The sequence below is a fragment of the Antechinus flavipes genome, chromosome 1 (genome assembly GCF_016432865.1).
Source record: "Antechinus flavipes isolate AdamAnt ecotype Samford, QLD, Australia chromosome 1, AdamAnt_v2, whole genome shotgun sequence".
In the NCBI taxonomy this organism is placed as follows: Eukaryota; Metazoa; Chordata; class Mammalia; order Dasyuromorphia; family Dasyuridae; genus Antechinus; species Antechinus flavipes.
In genome coordinates, this window is record NC_067398.1 from 692,373,605 (window position 1) to 692,388,388 (window position 14,784).

Here is a 14,784-nt window from a genome sequence, read left to right on the forward strand (position 1 = left end):
CTTAGAAAGGAAACACTTTATAGACGTGTTGTTGAGTTTGAGAGGCCTATGGGACTAGCAGGCGGAACTGTCCAGAAGACACAAGTAGAAATAGGGAATGGATCTCAGGAGACGGGAGAAAGCTGGTAAGAGAGATTGGGGAACCATCTGCTTAGCAATAATAATCACACCCCTGGGAGTTGATGAGATCACCTGGACTCTGGGGCCTAGAAAGAAGAGAAAAGAGGGCTTGAGGCAATGGGATTCTAAGTGGTTCATATTTATTCAGTGACTTTTTCCGCCTTTTGGAAGAGCATTAAATCTTCTTAACAAATCCTTTTCCCCCTAACATCCTTTTCCCCACTTTACCTCCCATAACTTGTCAGGTATCAGTTTTTGAATTGTTTAGTTATGAAAAATCTTTCCTACTAAGGAATTTGGACACTTTGCCCCACATATTGAAGATTTTAAATCTTACAGAAGGTATTCGATAGTCATATTTGTGTAGGCCTCGTTGACAAAATTAGGTTTACAGGTCCACCTTACAAGGTAGGCACAGTATCCCCAAGCTGGAGGGTAACCAAGCAACAAAAGATGCTTTTTAATGAGACTGTTTAATGGACATTTTTTTCTGATGATTTTTCTCATTCTCTGTAACATGGAGAAAGAGTCAAAACCTCCTATGGACAATGACCTCTCAGTGAGCACATTTTCCAGCTCAAGGGAATGGAATTTTTAGGCCCAGCACATGCAGTCACATGGCCCCAGTGTGGACCATTGGTGGCCAAAACCCAGATATAGACATTGTTCAAGGTTCAGTCGTGTTCTTGGTTCCACTTTTGGAGCAGAGCTAGAAAGTAGCTACTCTCCAATGGGCGGAGAAGCTGGCACCTCCCATGTGCAAGCCACCATGCTGGTGTTGAGGAGACAGTATTTCTTTCAAGGAATTTTTCATTTCCTAACAAGCTTTACGATGGGGAAGACAGTAAGCTGAAAGTAATGGGGCCCACAGAATAACTTAATTGTAGAACAAGACCACACCTATTTGTTTCTGATAAAGATTTCATTTCTAAAATACATAAAGAACAGTGTCAAATTTATAAGGATACAAGTCTTCCCAACTGATAAATATGGTCAAAGGACAATTTTCAGATGAAGAAATTAAAGTCATCTATAATCATATGAAAAATACTCTAAATCACTATTGATTAAAGATACAAATTAAAATAACTCTGAGGTACCACTACACACCTCTAAGATTGGCTAAGATGACTATGATGAATGTTGGAGGGGATGTGGGGAAATTGGGACACTAATGCATTGATGGTGGAATTGTGAACTGATCCAACCATTCTGGAGAGTAATCTGAAACTATGCCCAAAAGGCTACTATAAACAAAGCATATCCTTTGACCCAGCAGTGCCATTACTGGCTCGTATTCCAAGGAAATCATAAAGGAGGGAAAAGGACCCACGTGCAAAAATTTTTGTAGCAGCTCTTTTTATGGTAGCAAAGAATTGGAAAGAGAGTAGATGCCCATCAATTGGGGAATGGCTGAACAAGTTGTAGTATATGAAGGCAATAGACTATTGTTCTATAAAAAGTGATGGACAAGCTGATTTTAGAAAGGCCTGCAAAGATTTACACGAACTGATGCTGAGCGAAACCAGCAGAACCAGGAGTACGTTGCACACAATAACAACAAGATTGTATGATGATCAACTATGAAAGACTCAGTTCTTCTCAGTAGTTCAGTAATCCAAAGCAATCTCAATAGATTTTGGACAGAAAATGCCATCTGCATCCAGAAAAAAGAACTATGGAGACTGTAAATCAACACATGCTATGGTCACTTCTTTTTGCTGTTTTTTTAATCTCTCCCATTACTTTTCCCTTTTGTTCTGATTTTTCTTTCTTTTATTTCTTTTATTAATAATAAATAACTTTTTTAAAGTTTTTAAAAAGCAATAAATAAATAAAATTAAAAAACAAACAAACAAACACACTCCTGTTGCTCCTCCTTAGGGAAGAACAAAGGCAAACTTCTGATTCCCTGGGATAGTCAGAGGGGGCAGCCCAATCTAGGAAAGTAGAGGACATAGTGAACTTTGTCAACCTCTGTTCTGGAAGGAAGGTTCTTACCTTTTTCAAAGTTTTAATGCCCAAAAGCACACTAGTCAGCAACAGGGAGCATAATGTTTGGCACTGGAGGGCCTGGCTTCAAATCTCACTTCCTGTCCTTTCTTCTCCAGGGGACCCTGGGTCACTACATCCTGTTGAGCTTCAGCTTCCTGCTCTCTGGGTGAGGGACTTAAGCCTCAATGGTCTGGGAGGTCTCTTCATAGTACCATACTATGAGCTAAATGCATACATTACCTGAACTACTTTTAACATCATACGACTGAAAACAAACTATAGAAACAGCAGCTAATTTTAGTCTATAATATACATGACACCATAAAGCAGAACCAGACTATATTAATAGTCTGGGGGGGGGGGGGATTTAACATCCTCAGTACAAATAATGGAGCAGTGGGAGAGAGACCTTACAGTCAGAATGTGGGCCCCACCCAGGCCATCTGTGGCCACGCAGGGTTCTGGGAAACCGGCTCTCCCATGTCAGAGACAGACAGATGACCGCCTCCCCACGCCTCCCTCAGGAACTTACTTCTTCTCAACTGCTATGATGTCCTAAACATACCACATACCTCCTGTCTTTCTTTTCATCTTTTTCTTTGTCCTGTTTTCTCTTTTACTGGTTGCAAAACCTTCATGGGGTCAGAGTCAACAGCTCACAATTACTACCATGAACACATCCAGCGTCACTGTTCTGGCTTGGGGTGCTCCCTACTGCTTCCTTGGGTGGAGTTTGGGGGCTCAATGAGAGGGCTGAGAGTGGGGGCCCCTGAGGGACACTCTGGAGCCTCAGAGGGCTGGTGCTTGTCTCCGGAGACGAGCCTCCCAAGATGTGTCTGAGAGCTAGAGATGCTTAGAAATGAACAAGTGCTTTCAATTCTAGGTCACAAGGAGTGAAACTTCTAGTAATAATGTGCTTAGAACACCTTGAGTCTATAAAAAGAGGAAAACGGGATTCAGTTCCTTAGATCAGCTCCAGATATATTCCGAGCTAACTAAAAAAGGAGTGTTCTCTTACCCAAACAACAAATATTTATTAAGCACCTACTATGTATCAGGCTGACTTTACTAAATTCTGGGGATACAAAGAAAAATCAAAAAACAAAACCAGTTCCTGTTATTCAGTATTGCAACCAGTATGTGCTGGTAAATGTTTAACAACTAGCTTGGGGAAGATTGGGGGGAGGGGAAGGAGAAAATGTGAAGGGTAGGGAGGGTTTGCCCAGACTATTTAAGTTTAATCTACATTATTAAAAATTTTGTATATTTTTTTCTTATTAAGTCTAGACAATCTATAAGCAATAAATCAAACCCTGATTTGTAGCATTTACTGATTTCCAAGGTGTAAATGTTCACATTAACAATTTAACAATTGACTTTCTAGTTGGTATAAAATAGCTTGAGCACATCACTGGCTATAAGTAATTAAATTAAATTAAGCTAAATTAAAATATTTACAAGGCAAGCAATAAGCATTTATTAAAAGCCTACTGTATGCCAATACACTCATATTGGGAAGTCACAAAAGAAAGGAAGAAATCAGAGTAATAAAAAATTTTGGTCCCAACCAGTGATTTTATCAATCTATAGGAAGTTTAGTGAGAAATCATACAGATTGACAATTGTGTGACTACCCAGAGGCTTACGACAGCTGTCTAAATCACTAAATAATATCGCCAAAGGTCAGATGGCAGAGACAGCATTGGAACCTGATGCTGCAAATACCACGATGCTTCTCAAGAGTAACATCTTTTTTTCTCCTTCACCTAAAAAATTAAAGGCAATGATGGTGTCCCTAAAACTGTCCCACAGCTTTTTAAAAAAGGGGTTTTAAATCACTACTCATTTCTACTATACCACAGGCCCTCATTTATTAGTTCCAAACCTGGACTTTCTCCTCAGGTACACATAAAAAATTTGGGGGGTTTTCTAATGAGACCTTGTGTAAGTCTTGCAAACGTGGTCTTTTTATTTCTCCCCTCTCCCCCCTACCACACACACACACACACACACACACACACACACACACACACACATACACACAGCAAACAGCCAATTCACAGTATCAAATAACCAATAAAATGCGATTCTCAGAAAGCTTTTCTTGCTTCTTTGGGCGTGTGGTTACAATACTTACCTGAAACATTCTGGGCAAAGGAAGTATTTGGGTAGATCTCAACTTGGATGAGTAAGTGTGCCAAACAGGAGGAGTTGTGGGAGGCAGAAACCAGAAGTGTTTCGACAATACAGGGATACTCAGAGAAGAAATCGGTCTCTGGGACACACGGCTGCAAATCGCCATCCAATCTTACAGTCACTTCTGAGCCCCTCTGGGGAAAAGAAAAGTCTCATCTGACTTAGAAAAAACATTTATAATCCCAAATATCCTCCACACAAAGGAAACCCCAGGACAGCCCCACCTGTTTCTTCCGGGATGTTTGTTTCATCACTGAGGGAATTCCCTCTGACTATCCAGAAGACAATCTAGATTTGATTCGTAAGTCCCAGGAAGTTGCTAGAGGCTCAGACTTGCCCAGGCCATGACCGGCTTCCATCCCTTGGGCCGGACCCCCAGACAATCTGAGGTTACACATGACTATCCCCATTTTTACAGACGCCCCAGACACTAAGCATCAGAGCCAAGACCCAGGTCCTGCCCCTCGGTGACTTCCTCTGCAAAAAGGCAGGGTGGGACTCACTGGCTCAGATCTGATGCTCCCCATGACTCTCAGACCATATCTTTCTTGCTGTCAAGTCAATACCTTCCCTAGTCTCCGGCTCAGGCCAGAAATGAGGTGGGAAGAGCTGAGAAGCTCAAACTCTCTTTTTCATCTTTAAAATTCTCTCACTGCCCGCACAGGCCTTAATCCTGGAAGGGCCTCTAGGGATCAGTCATCTGACTCAACACCCATTTTACAGATGAAAAAGCTGAGACCCCAAGCAGTGACTTGACTTGCCCAAAGTCACAGAGGTCATTCTGGCAATGGTGGGGAGCACCAGGACTATCTCATTTTCAGAGAGAAAAGGCTCCAAATCACCAAGACCAGAAGTCCTGGAGGTGAGCCCTGTGCCCATGCCAGGTCTACACTCTCCCCACTTTGCCCCGATGGCATAAGCATGTCTGCCCCACATTCAGCCCCCTTTTCATAATGCCCAGATCTTCACAGCAAGCCCCGCTGGGCCGGGACCGCACGGGCTGCAGGGGCCCGCTCAGGCCATCAAGGGGAGGTCAGCCCCTCCCTTTATAGAGGAGGACGCCGAATCCCAGAGATGGGGAAAGAGGCTTGTTCAGGGTCACCGAGGGAGTGATTCCACCTCTTGCATCCTGCTTCCCACCCCCACCAGATCCTAGAAGACTGACACTGAAATCTCCATGAAGAATGAATCAGCAAGTTTGTCTCAATGGCTTGGTGCCCTCAGAGGCCCTCAAATCGTACCTCAGATACTTTCTGGCCGTGACTTGATTTTGGGGGCCCCAGCTGTATGTCTGCCTCCCCCACTCATCTGAAGAAAGCGCTCTGTAAATCTGTGAGCTCTAGAGAAGCCTGACTTTTAACTGCCCTTCTCATCACACCTGTGGGTCCTTTCACTCCACAAGTATTTACTGAGAAACATTTCTTACCCTTAGGGAGGCTACAATCTACTGGGGGAACTAGCGAGACTAGAAAGCAAATGTCAACCACAGTCAGTGCAGAGTCATTTGGAGAGGAGAGGGACAGCAGAAAAGGGAAGGACACAGTACCGGGGCCCGGCCCTAAAGGAAGCTAAGGCTCCTGGGAGAGAGAGGTGAGATAGGGGTGCCCAGGACACAGGCAGAGAATGCAAGGGGGCCCAGCTGGCTGGAACACAGGTGGGCGCCAGGTCAGAGCTGGGCACAAAGGGCTTAAATGGCACAGAGAGCCAACGGAAAATGAAGGGCAAGAGGTGGCACAATGGATAGCGCGGGGCCCAGAGTCAGGGCCTGAGGGTAAACCTGGCCCCAGACACCTCCTGCTGGGTGAGTCTCGGCAGGTCACTGCCCCCTCAGTTTCCTCCCCTGTCAGATGAGCCAGAGAAGGACCAGGGAAACCACCGGGGAAACCCCAAAAGGGCTCGCGAAGAGTCGGGTGGAATTGAAATAGAAAATGACGTACCACGTGAGGGGTCACGGTCAGACTCCAATTGCCTGTTCCATTACTCTGCAACCCACAGTCAGGCATGGGCAGAATTCCTAAATGCAAGAGGTAAGAGCAGAGAAGGGTTTCTAAAGAGCATCCCCTGGCCTGGCAGCTGTCTCAGAAGCAAGTGGCAGCGCCCCTTCCCCTTCTCCCAGGCCCGGGCCGGAGAGCCGAAGGCCAGCAGATCAGCACCTGTGCCCCAGGAGAGCTCCGTCCCCAGGCAGTCCCATTCCCAGGCGTTTTCTCAAAGCCACCTGCCGCGTAGACTCCTTACCCAGCGCATCGTCCCCCAGGGTGAGCGTCACACTGACATTCTCTGTGTCTCCAACCAAGGCTGCAGTAACCGACGTGTCAAACATTCGAATGAAAGGCGGGAGAAAAACTGGCAAGAGAAGGGCAAGTGTTAATACCACCCATGAAGGACCACGAGGAGACAGAGGGAGAGTGGGAGCTCTGAGGAGCATCAGAAGCGAGTGCAGGGAGGGCTGCAGGGTGGGGGTCGTTAACAACAAACACTAAGCGCCTATTGTGTGCCCGGCACTGGACTAAGGGGGGGAAGGGATATAAAGAAAGGTAAAAGCAATCCTGCCCTCATGGAGCTCACAGCCTGATGGGGGAAACACCAGGCAAGCAACTCTGACACATAAGCTATGTTGTCGTGATTATTCCTTTGGTCTCAGAGAGGACACTGGCCTCAGGGAGGGAATGCCATGATGGAGTAGATTTGAGGGAAGATTGTGCAAGGTCACCTGCCAGAGCTGTCTGGCTCCAGTGGCCAGATATGCATCAGGACAACTGGAGGTGGTCCTGGATGCAAGGGGAGACGGAGGCCTTTATAAACTAAGGCCTTTTAAAAAGTCCCAGTTTGACTGAGGTATCACTCATTCAGTGATTATAGCTAGGCAACCGAGGCAAAGAATGGCTTCTTAAACCTACTCAAAATAAATAAATAATGTTTAAACCTAAAAATAAAAAAGGAATTAATCTGGGTGGGAAAGATATGTAGTGAATAGATGGAAAGGAATCTCAGAGGGAAGTCATAGAAGAAGGCCCTGGGAGAACAGTCACTTAGTCCCTCATGGCTCTTTTTCTTTGGCAGGAGACTTGGGGCGCTCCATCAATGCTAAAAACCACCATGGGTGGGGAAGAGCCCAGCCCTGGGATCTAAGTGGTACCAGAAACTCCCTTTCCCAGGTCTAGACTCTGGGAGCTAGAAGGATCTTCTCAGGCTCCCACAGGCAGTAAGGATCTGGGCAGGATTGAACACAGGTCTTCAGAGAATCCAAGATTTGGAGCTGGAAGGAACCTTAGGAATCACCTCCTTCAATCTCCTCCATTGAGAGTTAAGCAAATTGAGGCCCAGGGAAGTTAAAGGATTTGCCCAGATTCAGGGGGAACATGAATCTGAGTCCTAGATACTCCAGAGCAGGGATTCCTAGCCTGTCCAGATGAAACGGAATGAAGCTACTTTTTCTAGATGCTACTAACTTTCAATATAATGAGGTGGTTTTTTTTTTGCAATTTTCCATATTTTATTCCATAAATTTTAAAATGTGATTTTGCCAAAAGCGTCAAGGGCAGAGAAAAGGCGAAAGCTCCTGTTCTTTCCAATTGCTTTCCACTGCACTCTGGATGCCAAGTCCCGCTCACTCTCCAGACACAAGGCTGCCCGTTGCCTGGTAGAGAACCACCATCCTGGGTGAGCCAGGTGTCAGACCTGGGATCTGAACCAAGGCACTTTTATACCAAAAGCAGACAAGACTTCAGCAGCTGCTGCTGCTACAAAGGCCTGGGACCCCTCCGCACTCACAGCCTCACAAGAGACAGTAACAACACAGAGTGCTAAGGTCCACAAAGTGCTTCATGGACAGCATCTCACTGGATCCTCAATAATTAATAATAATCTCTGAGAGAGCCAGTCCCATCTCTCCTGAATAGCTCGCATGTTTATGGTGCTTTGAGATTTGCAAAGCACTTTACAAATATTATCTCATCTCTCTTCACCATAATTATCAATAATTTAGCAATATATAGCTAGCAGTTGTTTGCAAAATGCTCTACAAATACTCTCTTCTTAATAACAGCTAGCATTGATGAAACGCTTTTGTAAAGCAATTTACAAGTATCATCTCGTTTTAATAATAGTTAACATTTACATAAGAACTTTAGGCAAGGAGCATTACAGTTGAGTACAATTCTTTGGGACCCTCATCTGGGGTTTTCTTGGCAGGTACTGGAGCGGACTGCCATTTCCTTCCTTCTTTTAACAGATGAGGAAACTGATTTAAACAGGGTGAAGTGGTATGCCCAGGGTCACCCAGCTAGGAAGTATCTGAGCTGAATTGGAACTCGGGTCTTCCTGACTGGAGGCTCTATTCACTGTGGCACTTAGCTGCCCCTAATAATAATAATAATAATAGCTAGCACTTATGTGGTGCTTTAAGGTTAACAAAGCGCTTTACAAACATTATCTGGCGACAACCCTGAGAGGTGGGTGCACCTATTATTCTCATTATACAAATGGGGAAACTGAGGTATAAAAGTTAAGTGAGACGCCCAGGGTCGCACAGCTGGTAAAAGTTGAGGCAGGATTTGAATCCAGGTCCTCTGCGCAGCACGCTCCCCGTGGCTGCTTCCATACCTGCAGGATAAATATAACAGGTGGTTTCAGATACTGTGCTGCAATTACCGAGGCTCAGAGTGAAGCAATAGCTCGGACCCAGCCCCTGCCCCAGATGTAGGCCACGCCCCCTCGCTGAAGCACCGCCCACTTGCAAAGCCCCGCCCCTACCCACCAACGTCTCCCCACAGGGCCCTTGGGAAGCAGAGCAGGAACAGGAGCAGCAGCAGGAGCTGCGGGGCTGCTGGCGGGCGGGGCCGGGCCGGGCCCATGGCTGCGGGCTCGCCTCCCCGTGCTGCCGCACCGCGGCCCGGCCCCGGCTCTGCGATCCTCGGCAGGCGGCACGAGCTAGGGGCAGAAAGGAAGAAGCGTCAGCGAAGCCCGGACAGCCGCCACCACCGCCATCTTGTCAACGGAATGCCCAAGACTATGGCAACCGCCAATCGGCTGCAGGCGCAGCGACGGCGCGCCCCACGATTGGTCGAAAGTGACAGAAAAACCCGCCTTCGTCCCACGCCCTCTAGCGTCACTTCGTGGCTCCGCCCACCTCCTTTGGGTCGCCCTCAGGTGGTTGTGTATCCTGACAGACTGCGCCCAGGGCTTCCCCCTGGTTTCCGATAGATTAAATAAGATTAAAAATGAGATAACATTTGTAAAAAGCGCAAAGCATCGGAAAAACGTTTTTACAAAACCTTCTCTGCTTCCTCGGGGCTTTTTCCAGACTCAGATCTTGCCACACTTTGTACAAGAAGCCTGTCGGGAATCCCCTCCTGCCAATCATCCCGTATCTATTTTGTGTGCGCCTGTGTCCTTTGTGTCCCCCAGCTAGAGGGTCTGTTTCCGCTTCTTGCATCCCTACCTCCAGTACCTAGTAGGTGCTTGTATCCAGTCCACAATTCTAATGACTTTTTTATTATAATAAAGGATAATGAGCCTGTAATTCTATTGAGTCCCAAGTACTCTCTACCTCTCCACAACATAGAGTCTTAGAGAATTGCCTGGAGGACAGTAGTTAAATGACTTGGCTAACGTCATATGGCCTGTGTGTGTCATTGGTAGGTCTCGAACTCAAGTCTTTCTAGCTCTAAGGTGAATTCTCTTTCCTCTATACTTACATACACATACTAGACTTAGCTACTGTACTTATTACAGTCTACAATCTAAACATCCCTTGGATTTAGTCAAGTATGAATACAACGTGCATTTGTTCTTTTAAATAAGGCATTTGGGGTTAAGTAACTTGCTAGTTAGTATTAAGTGTTTAAGGCCAAATTTGAACTCCAGGCTGGTGCTCTATCCAATTCAACATCTAGCTTCCCAATATGCATTTGTTAAGCACCTACTATGTGCTCAATGACCTAAGTGCTTCAGATACAGAATCCCCTCCCCATCTCTCCCCTCCACCTCAAAATGGAAAAGTTCTTCTTGTCTGAGATGTAACAATTTATCAACAAATCCCTGTGATTTTATGAGGCTATAATGGAAAAGCTCTTCTTGTCTGAGATATAACACTTCATCAACAAATCCCTGTGATTTTATGAGGCTATAGGTTGGGAATTGCTCATTTCTTTCAATAGTAAGCACAGTTGTAACATGTCTTGGTCATTGCATCATAACTCAGCTCCTCCCGCCCAGTAGTCTCTTAGGTGGGTAACTGGAGAGTTGTTTCATATGATTTGAGGGAGCATCAGGAAATAGTCTTTAAGACAAGTTATGGGTAGCTGTACTTCCCCTGCCCATCTCCACCACTCTTTTTTCTCTCTAACAAAGAGCCCGTCATTCTGGGGCAAAAATAGAAAAGATAATGATAGATGCTGGATGGGATATGGGAAAACTAGGCACTAATTCACTGTCGGTGAAGTAGTGAAATGATCCAACCAAGAGAACACAGTTACAATAAAAACCCAGTAAAAGGAGACATTCCTATAAATTAGTGACATTCTCTCAAAGCGCATATTTCCCCTCTAAATACATTGGTTGGTCAGAGGAATGTGCCCTGTGAGTGCTCCAGGATGATGACCTCTTATGATTAAGCCAATGTTTAGCTCCAGTGGGGAGCATTCTCCAAGTGAAATCAACCAAGCAGGAATGAGCTGCTCTCTGAATGATCTTCATTTGCTCAACTGGCCCAGGTCAAGGACCTTGTGAAGTAGGAGAGCTTTGGTAACATCAAGGAAGACTGGAATCCCAGAACAGGCCTAGAATCAATAGTGGATGCCAAACCAGAGATGCCGACCTCTTTTTTCTTCTTTTATTTGTTTAATATTTTTACCCAGTTACATTCAAAACAAAAAAAATTTACATTTGTTTCTAAAATTTTTGAGTTCTAGGTTCTCTCCCTTATCCCCACTCACAATTAAGAAATCACATGTGAAGTTATGCAAAACATTTCCATGAAAGTCAAGTTGTGAACAAATAAATAAATCTCCCATCTTAATGAAAATAAAAACCCTTAAGAAATATTAAATTAAGAGACAGCGAGAAAAAGAGAAAGAGGCAGAGACAAAGAAAGAAACAGAAAGAGACAGACAGAGAGAGAGAGATCCAATCATTTCCTTCTGTGGGTATGGATAGTATTTTTCATCATAAGTTCTTCAGAGTAGTCATGGATGATTGTACTGCTGAGAATAGCACAGTCATTCACAGCTGTCAACCTCTTTTTTGAAATATAAAAATGACCCTTTTTACTTCCTTTGTCTTTCTGACCTAACGGAAGCTCCACAAGGTAAAGTCAACATTTTTGACATGGAACAAAAAATTGCTCTCAGGGTAAAATGGAATCTTTATTGCATCTTGGGATCATTGAGACAAAATGATACATGAGCACCAATATAGTTTATAGTGCAAGTCTCTGTAATTCTTCAGAGGAGGCAAAATTTTAAAATCTAAAAAAAAAAATAATAACTTTAGAGGGAGGACTTGACCTGTGATGTCACTGATACTGGAACTCCCAGTGAGGAAATTCCCTCTCCTATAGTCTTAGAGAGTTGTCTAGAGTACTGAGATGTTAATGACTAGACAGAATCTCTATGTGTCACTTGGCATCTTAGACCACAGCACCTATGGCATTGAAGTGACTTCAATCATGGAATCATGGCCCCAATAAGGTCTTTCTGCCTCCAAGATTGACTTTCCCTACCCATCTCGATGCTGCACCTCAAAACTCATTTGGCAATCAATCAATCAATAAACAGCTATTAAGCACCTACTGTATGCCAGGGACTGTGCTAAGGACGAGGATACAAATAGGCAAAAAATCTTTGCCCTGAAATTTACAATCTAATGCACTTTTTAAAATAGATTTTTAATGAAGTCTTTGCTTATACATATATCCAGGTATTCCCCCTGTGGGTTCTTCCCTTTTGTTTTTACCAGAGACATCACTTAAGAGAATTTTTAAAACAAGAAAATTTAGCAAAACTGATACAATGAAAAAAAAATCTGTTGGTATATGCACTGTTCCATACCCATGGATCTCTTCCTCTGCTGGGGTGGAGCAAAGGATCATCATCTTTCCTCTCCTCTTTGGAGCCAACAATTATAAAATTCTTTGTGATTTTGAAATACTCACTTTTGATTGTTTTCTGGCTTTTATCTTTTCCACATACAATGCTGCAGTTTTCTGCTTGTTTACAGCATTTCAGATTGTTTATTTCATCACAGTACTTTTCTTCCATGTATAATGCTTCTCTGTATTCATCTTATTTCTTGCAGCTTAATAATTACCATGCTATATTCATGTAGTTTAGTCAAGCCCCCACCAAGCCCTCTGCGTTGTTTCCAGTCTATGCTACCACAAAAAGAGATGCTAGACATATTTTTGTTATATATGGACCCTTTCTTCTTGGGTTTGTGACTAACAGTGGAATCTCTAGGTCAAATAACAAGATGAAACTTCAAGGCTGTTTTGATTTTCTTATTGGTGATTTGGGGCATTCTTTTGTTTTTTAGCAGTCTGTAATTCTTTTGAGAACAGCTTCATTTGAAAGATGTTTCCATATTCTTGACCACATTTCTATTAGGGGATCCCTTAACAATTGAAATATGTCTTTGTGACAGACAGTAAGCTTTATGACTAGAGTACTGAATTTAATCAGAATAAGTCTAGGTCCAAATCTTGTGAGTTGTATACTTGTACGCAAACCATTTCCCCAACTGTCAAATGGAAATAAAAATTCCTACCTCACAGCTTTATTAGGCGGCTCAAATGAGTCCCAGCATTTGTAAATGTATACTGGATGTGTGGGGATATGACAGAAATTAAAGTCTCTGCCCTCAAGTAGCTTACATTCTATTGAGGGGAGACAAAATATCATCTGTTATCTTAAAGAAAAAAATGATGAGCATTTTCATTTTCTTCCACTTAAGTTTAATAAGTTGCTAATCTCTCTGATCACCGACCAAAGCATTTATATTCATTCAGCATGTTGGTAGGGCATCATGTTGGTAGGGCAATGTACATAAGTAACAGAAACACATTAAAATGAAGGGCCTCCCATACGGATGTCATAAATCCTTATTTTCTTTATGTTCTAATTGGAGGACAGTTGGGTGTTGCAATGGATAGAGCACTGGCCCTGGAGTCAGAAGGAGTGATATTTACTGATATTTACTAGCCGTGTGATCCTCGGCAAATCACTTCAGATTGCCTTGCCAAAGGAAAAAAATATTCTAACTTGGAACTTACTGTTGGAGCTAAGATTCTAAGAATATGCAATTGCCATATTTTAAACAAAAATGAACAATTAAAATGAAACATTGGGAGGTAGCAGGATAGGACCCATGATTTAATAGTTATGAGGGAAGGCCTCTAGAAATAGAGGGACAACTATTTCTTTTCTCTTATAGCAGTATTTTTTTAACTTTATTTTCAAAATATATGCATAGTTTTGTTTTTTTTTTTAACATTCAACCTTCCAAAATCTTGTTCCAAATTTTTTCTCTCTTCCTCCCCTGTAGAGCAAGTAATACAATATATGTTAAACATGTGCAATTCTTCTATACATATTTCCACATTTATCATACTGTACAAGAAAAATCAGATTGAAAAGAGGAAAAAATGAGAAAGAAAACAAAAAGCAAGCAAAAACCAGTAAAAAAAAAAAAAAAGTGAAAATACTCCTTCTGAGTGCAGAAGGCTCTCTTCATCACAAGACCATTGGAACTGGCCTGAATCACTTCATTGTTGAAAAGAACCACATTCATTAGAATTGATCACTGCATAATCTTGTTGCTGTGTACAATGTACTCTTGGTTCTATTTATTTGACTTAGCATCAGTTCATGTAAGTCTTTCCAAACCTTTCTGAAATTAGCCTGCTGATGAGCATCCACTCAGTTTCCAGTTCCTTGCTACTACAAAAAGAACAGCAGTTCTTAACCTGGTATGTTAATTTTTAAAGATTTTGTAATTACTTCAACATAATTGATTTCCTTTGTCATACTATGTATTTTATTTTACTTTTATAAAAACATCATTATGAACAGCCCATAGGCTTCACCAAACTGCTAAAGGATCCCTATAAAATTTAAGAGACAGCTGGATATTGAGAGGTAAAGTAACAACCTCAGGTTACATAGAAGGAAATGGCAAATCCCTCCTGTATCTTTACCAAGAAAACCCCAAACAGAATCGCCGAAGAGTCAAACACAACTAATCAATCAAACAAAAGAGTAGCAGCAGTAAGGAGAGTAGAGGATGAATGGAGTAGAATTAACAGGACTTGAACACTAAGTAATAATTGAGATGAGGAAAAAAGGAAGTGTCAAAGATATAGGTAAGATAAAGGGTTTTGAGTTGTAACACCACTAAGAGAAATAAGAAATCAAAAGGAGGGATATATTTAGAGGAAAAGAGAAGCTCATTTTGTTTTGTTTAAGCTGCTAAAAAGGC

At 43.0% G+C, this 14,784-nt stretch overlaps 1 protein-coding gene across 2 annotated transcripts in view; it reads right to left on the minus strand.

Moving 5' to 3' along the window:
* The window catches only part of TCTN2 (tectonic family member 2), a 36,348-nt gene extending 26,504 nt beyond the window's left edge, over nt 1-9,844 (minus strand). The window contains exons 1-5 of one of the 2 annotated variants that reach the window (XM_051972653.1): nt 9,068-9,844; nt 6,547-6,654; nt 6,249-6,325; nt 4,253-4,445; nt 2,688-2,747 (exon numbers count right to left, since the gene is read on the minus strand). In XM_051972653.1, coding sequence (XP_051828613.1) covers nt 2,688-2,747; nt 4,253-4,445; nt 6,249-6,325; nt 6,547-6,654; nt 9,068-9,164 — 535 coding nt within the window. In that variant the 5' untranslated portion in view covers nt 9,165-9,844. The remainder of the gene's footprint in view (nt 1-2,687; nt 2,748-4,252; nt 4,446-6,248; nt 6,326-6,546; nt 6,655-9,067) is intronic. The other variant, XM_051972654.1, reaches the window with a different exon arrangement.
* Between the last annotated feature and the right edge of the window lie 4,940 nt (nt 9,845-14,784).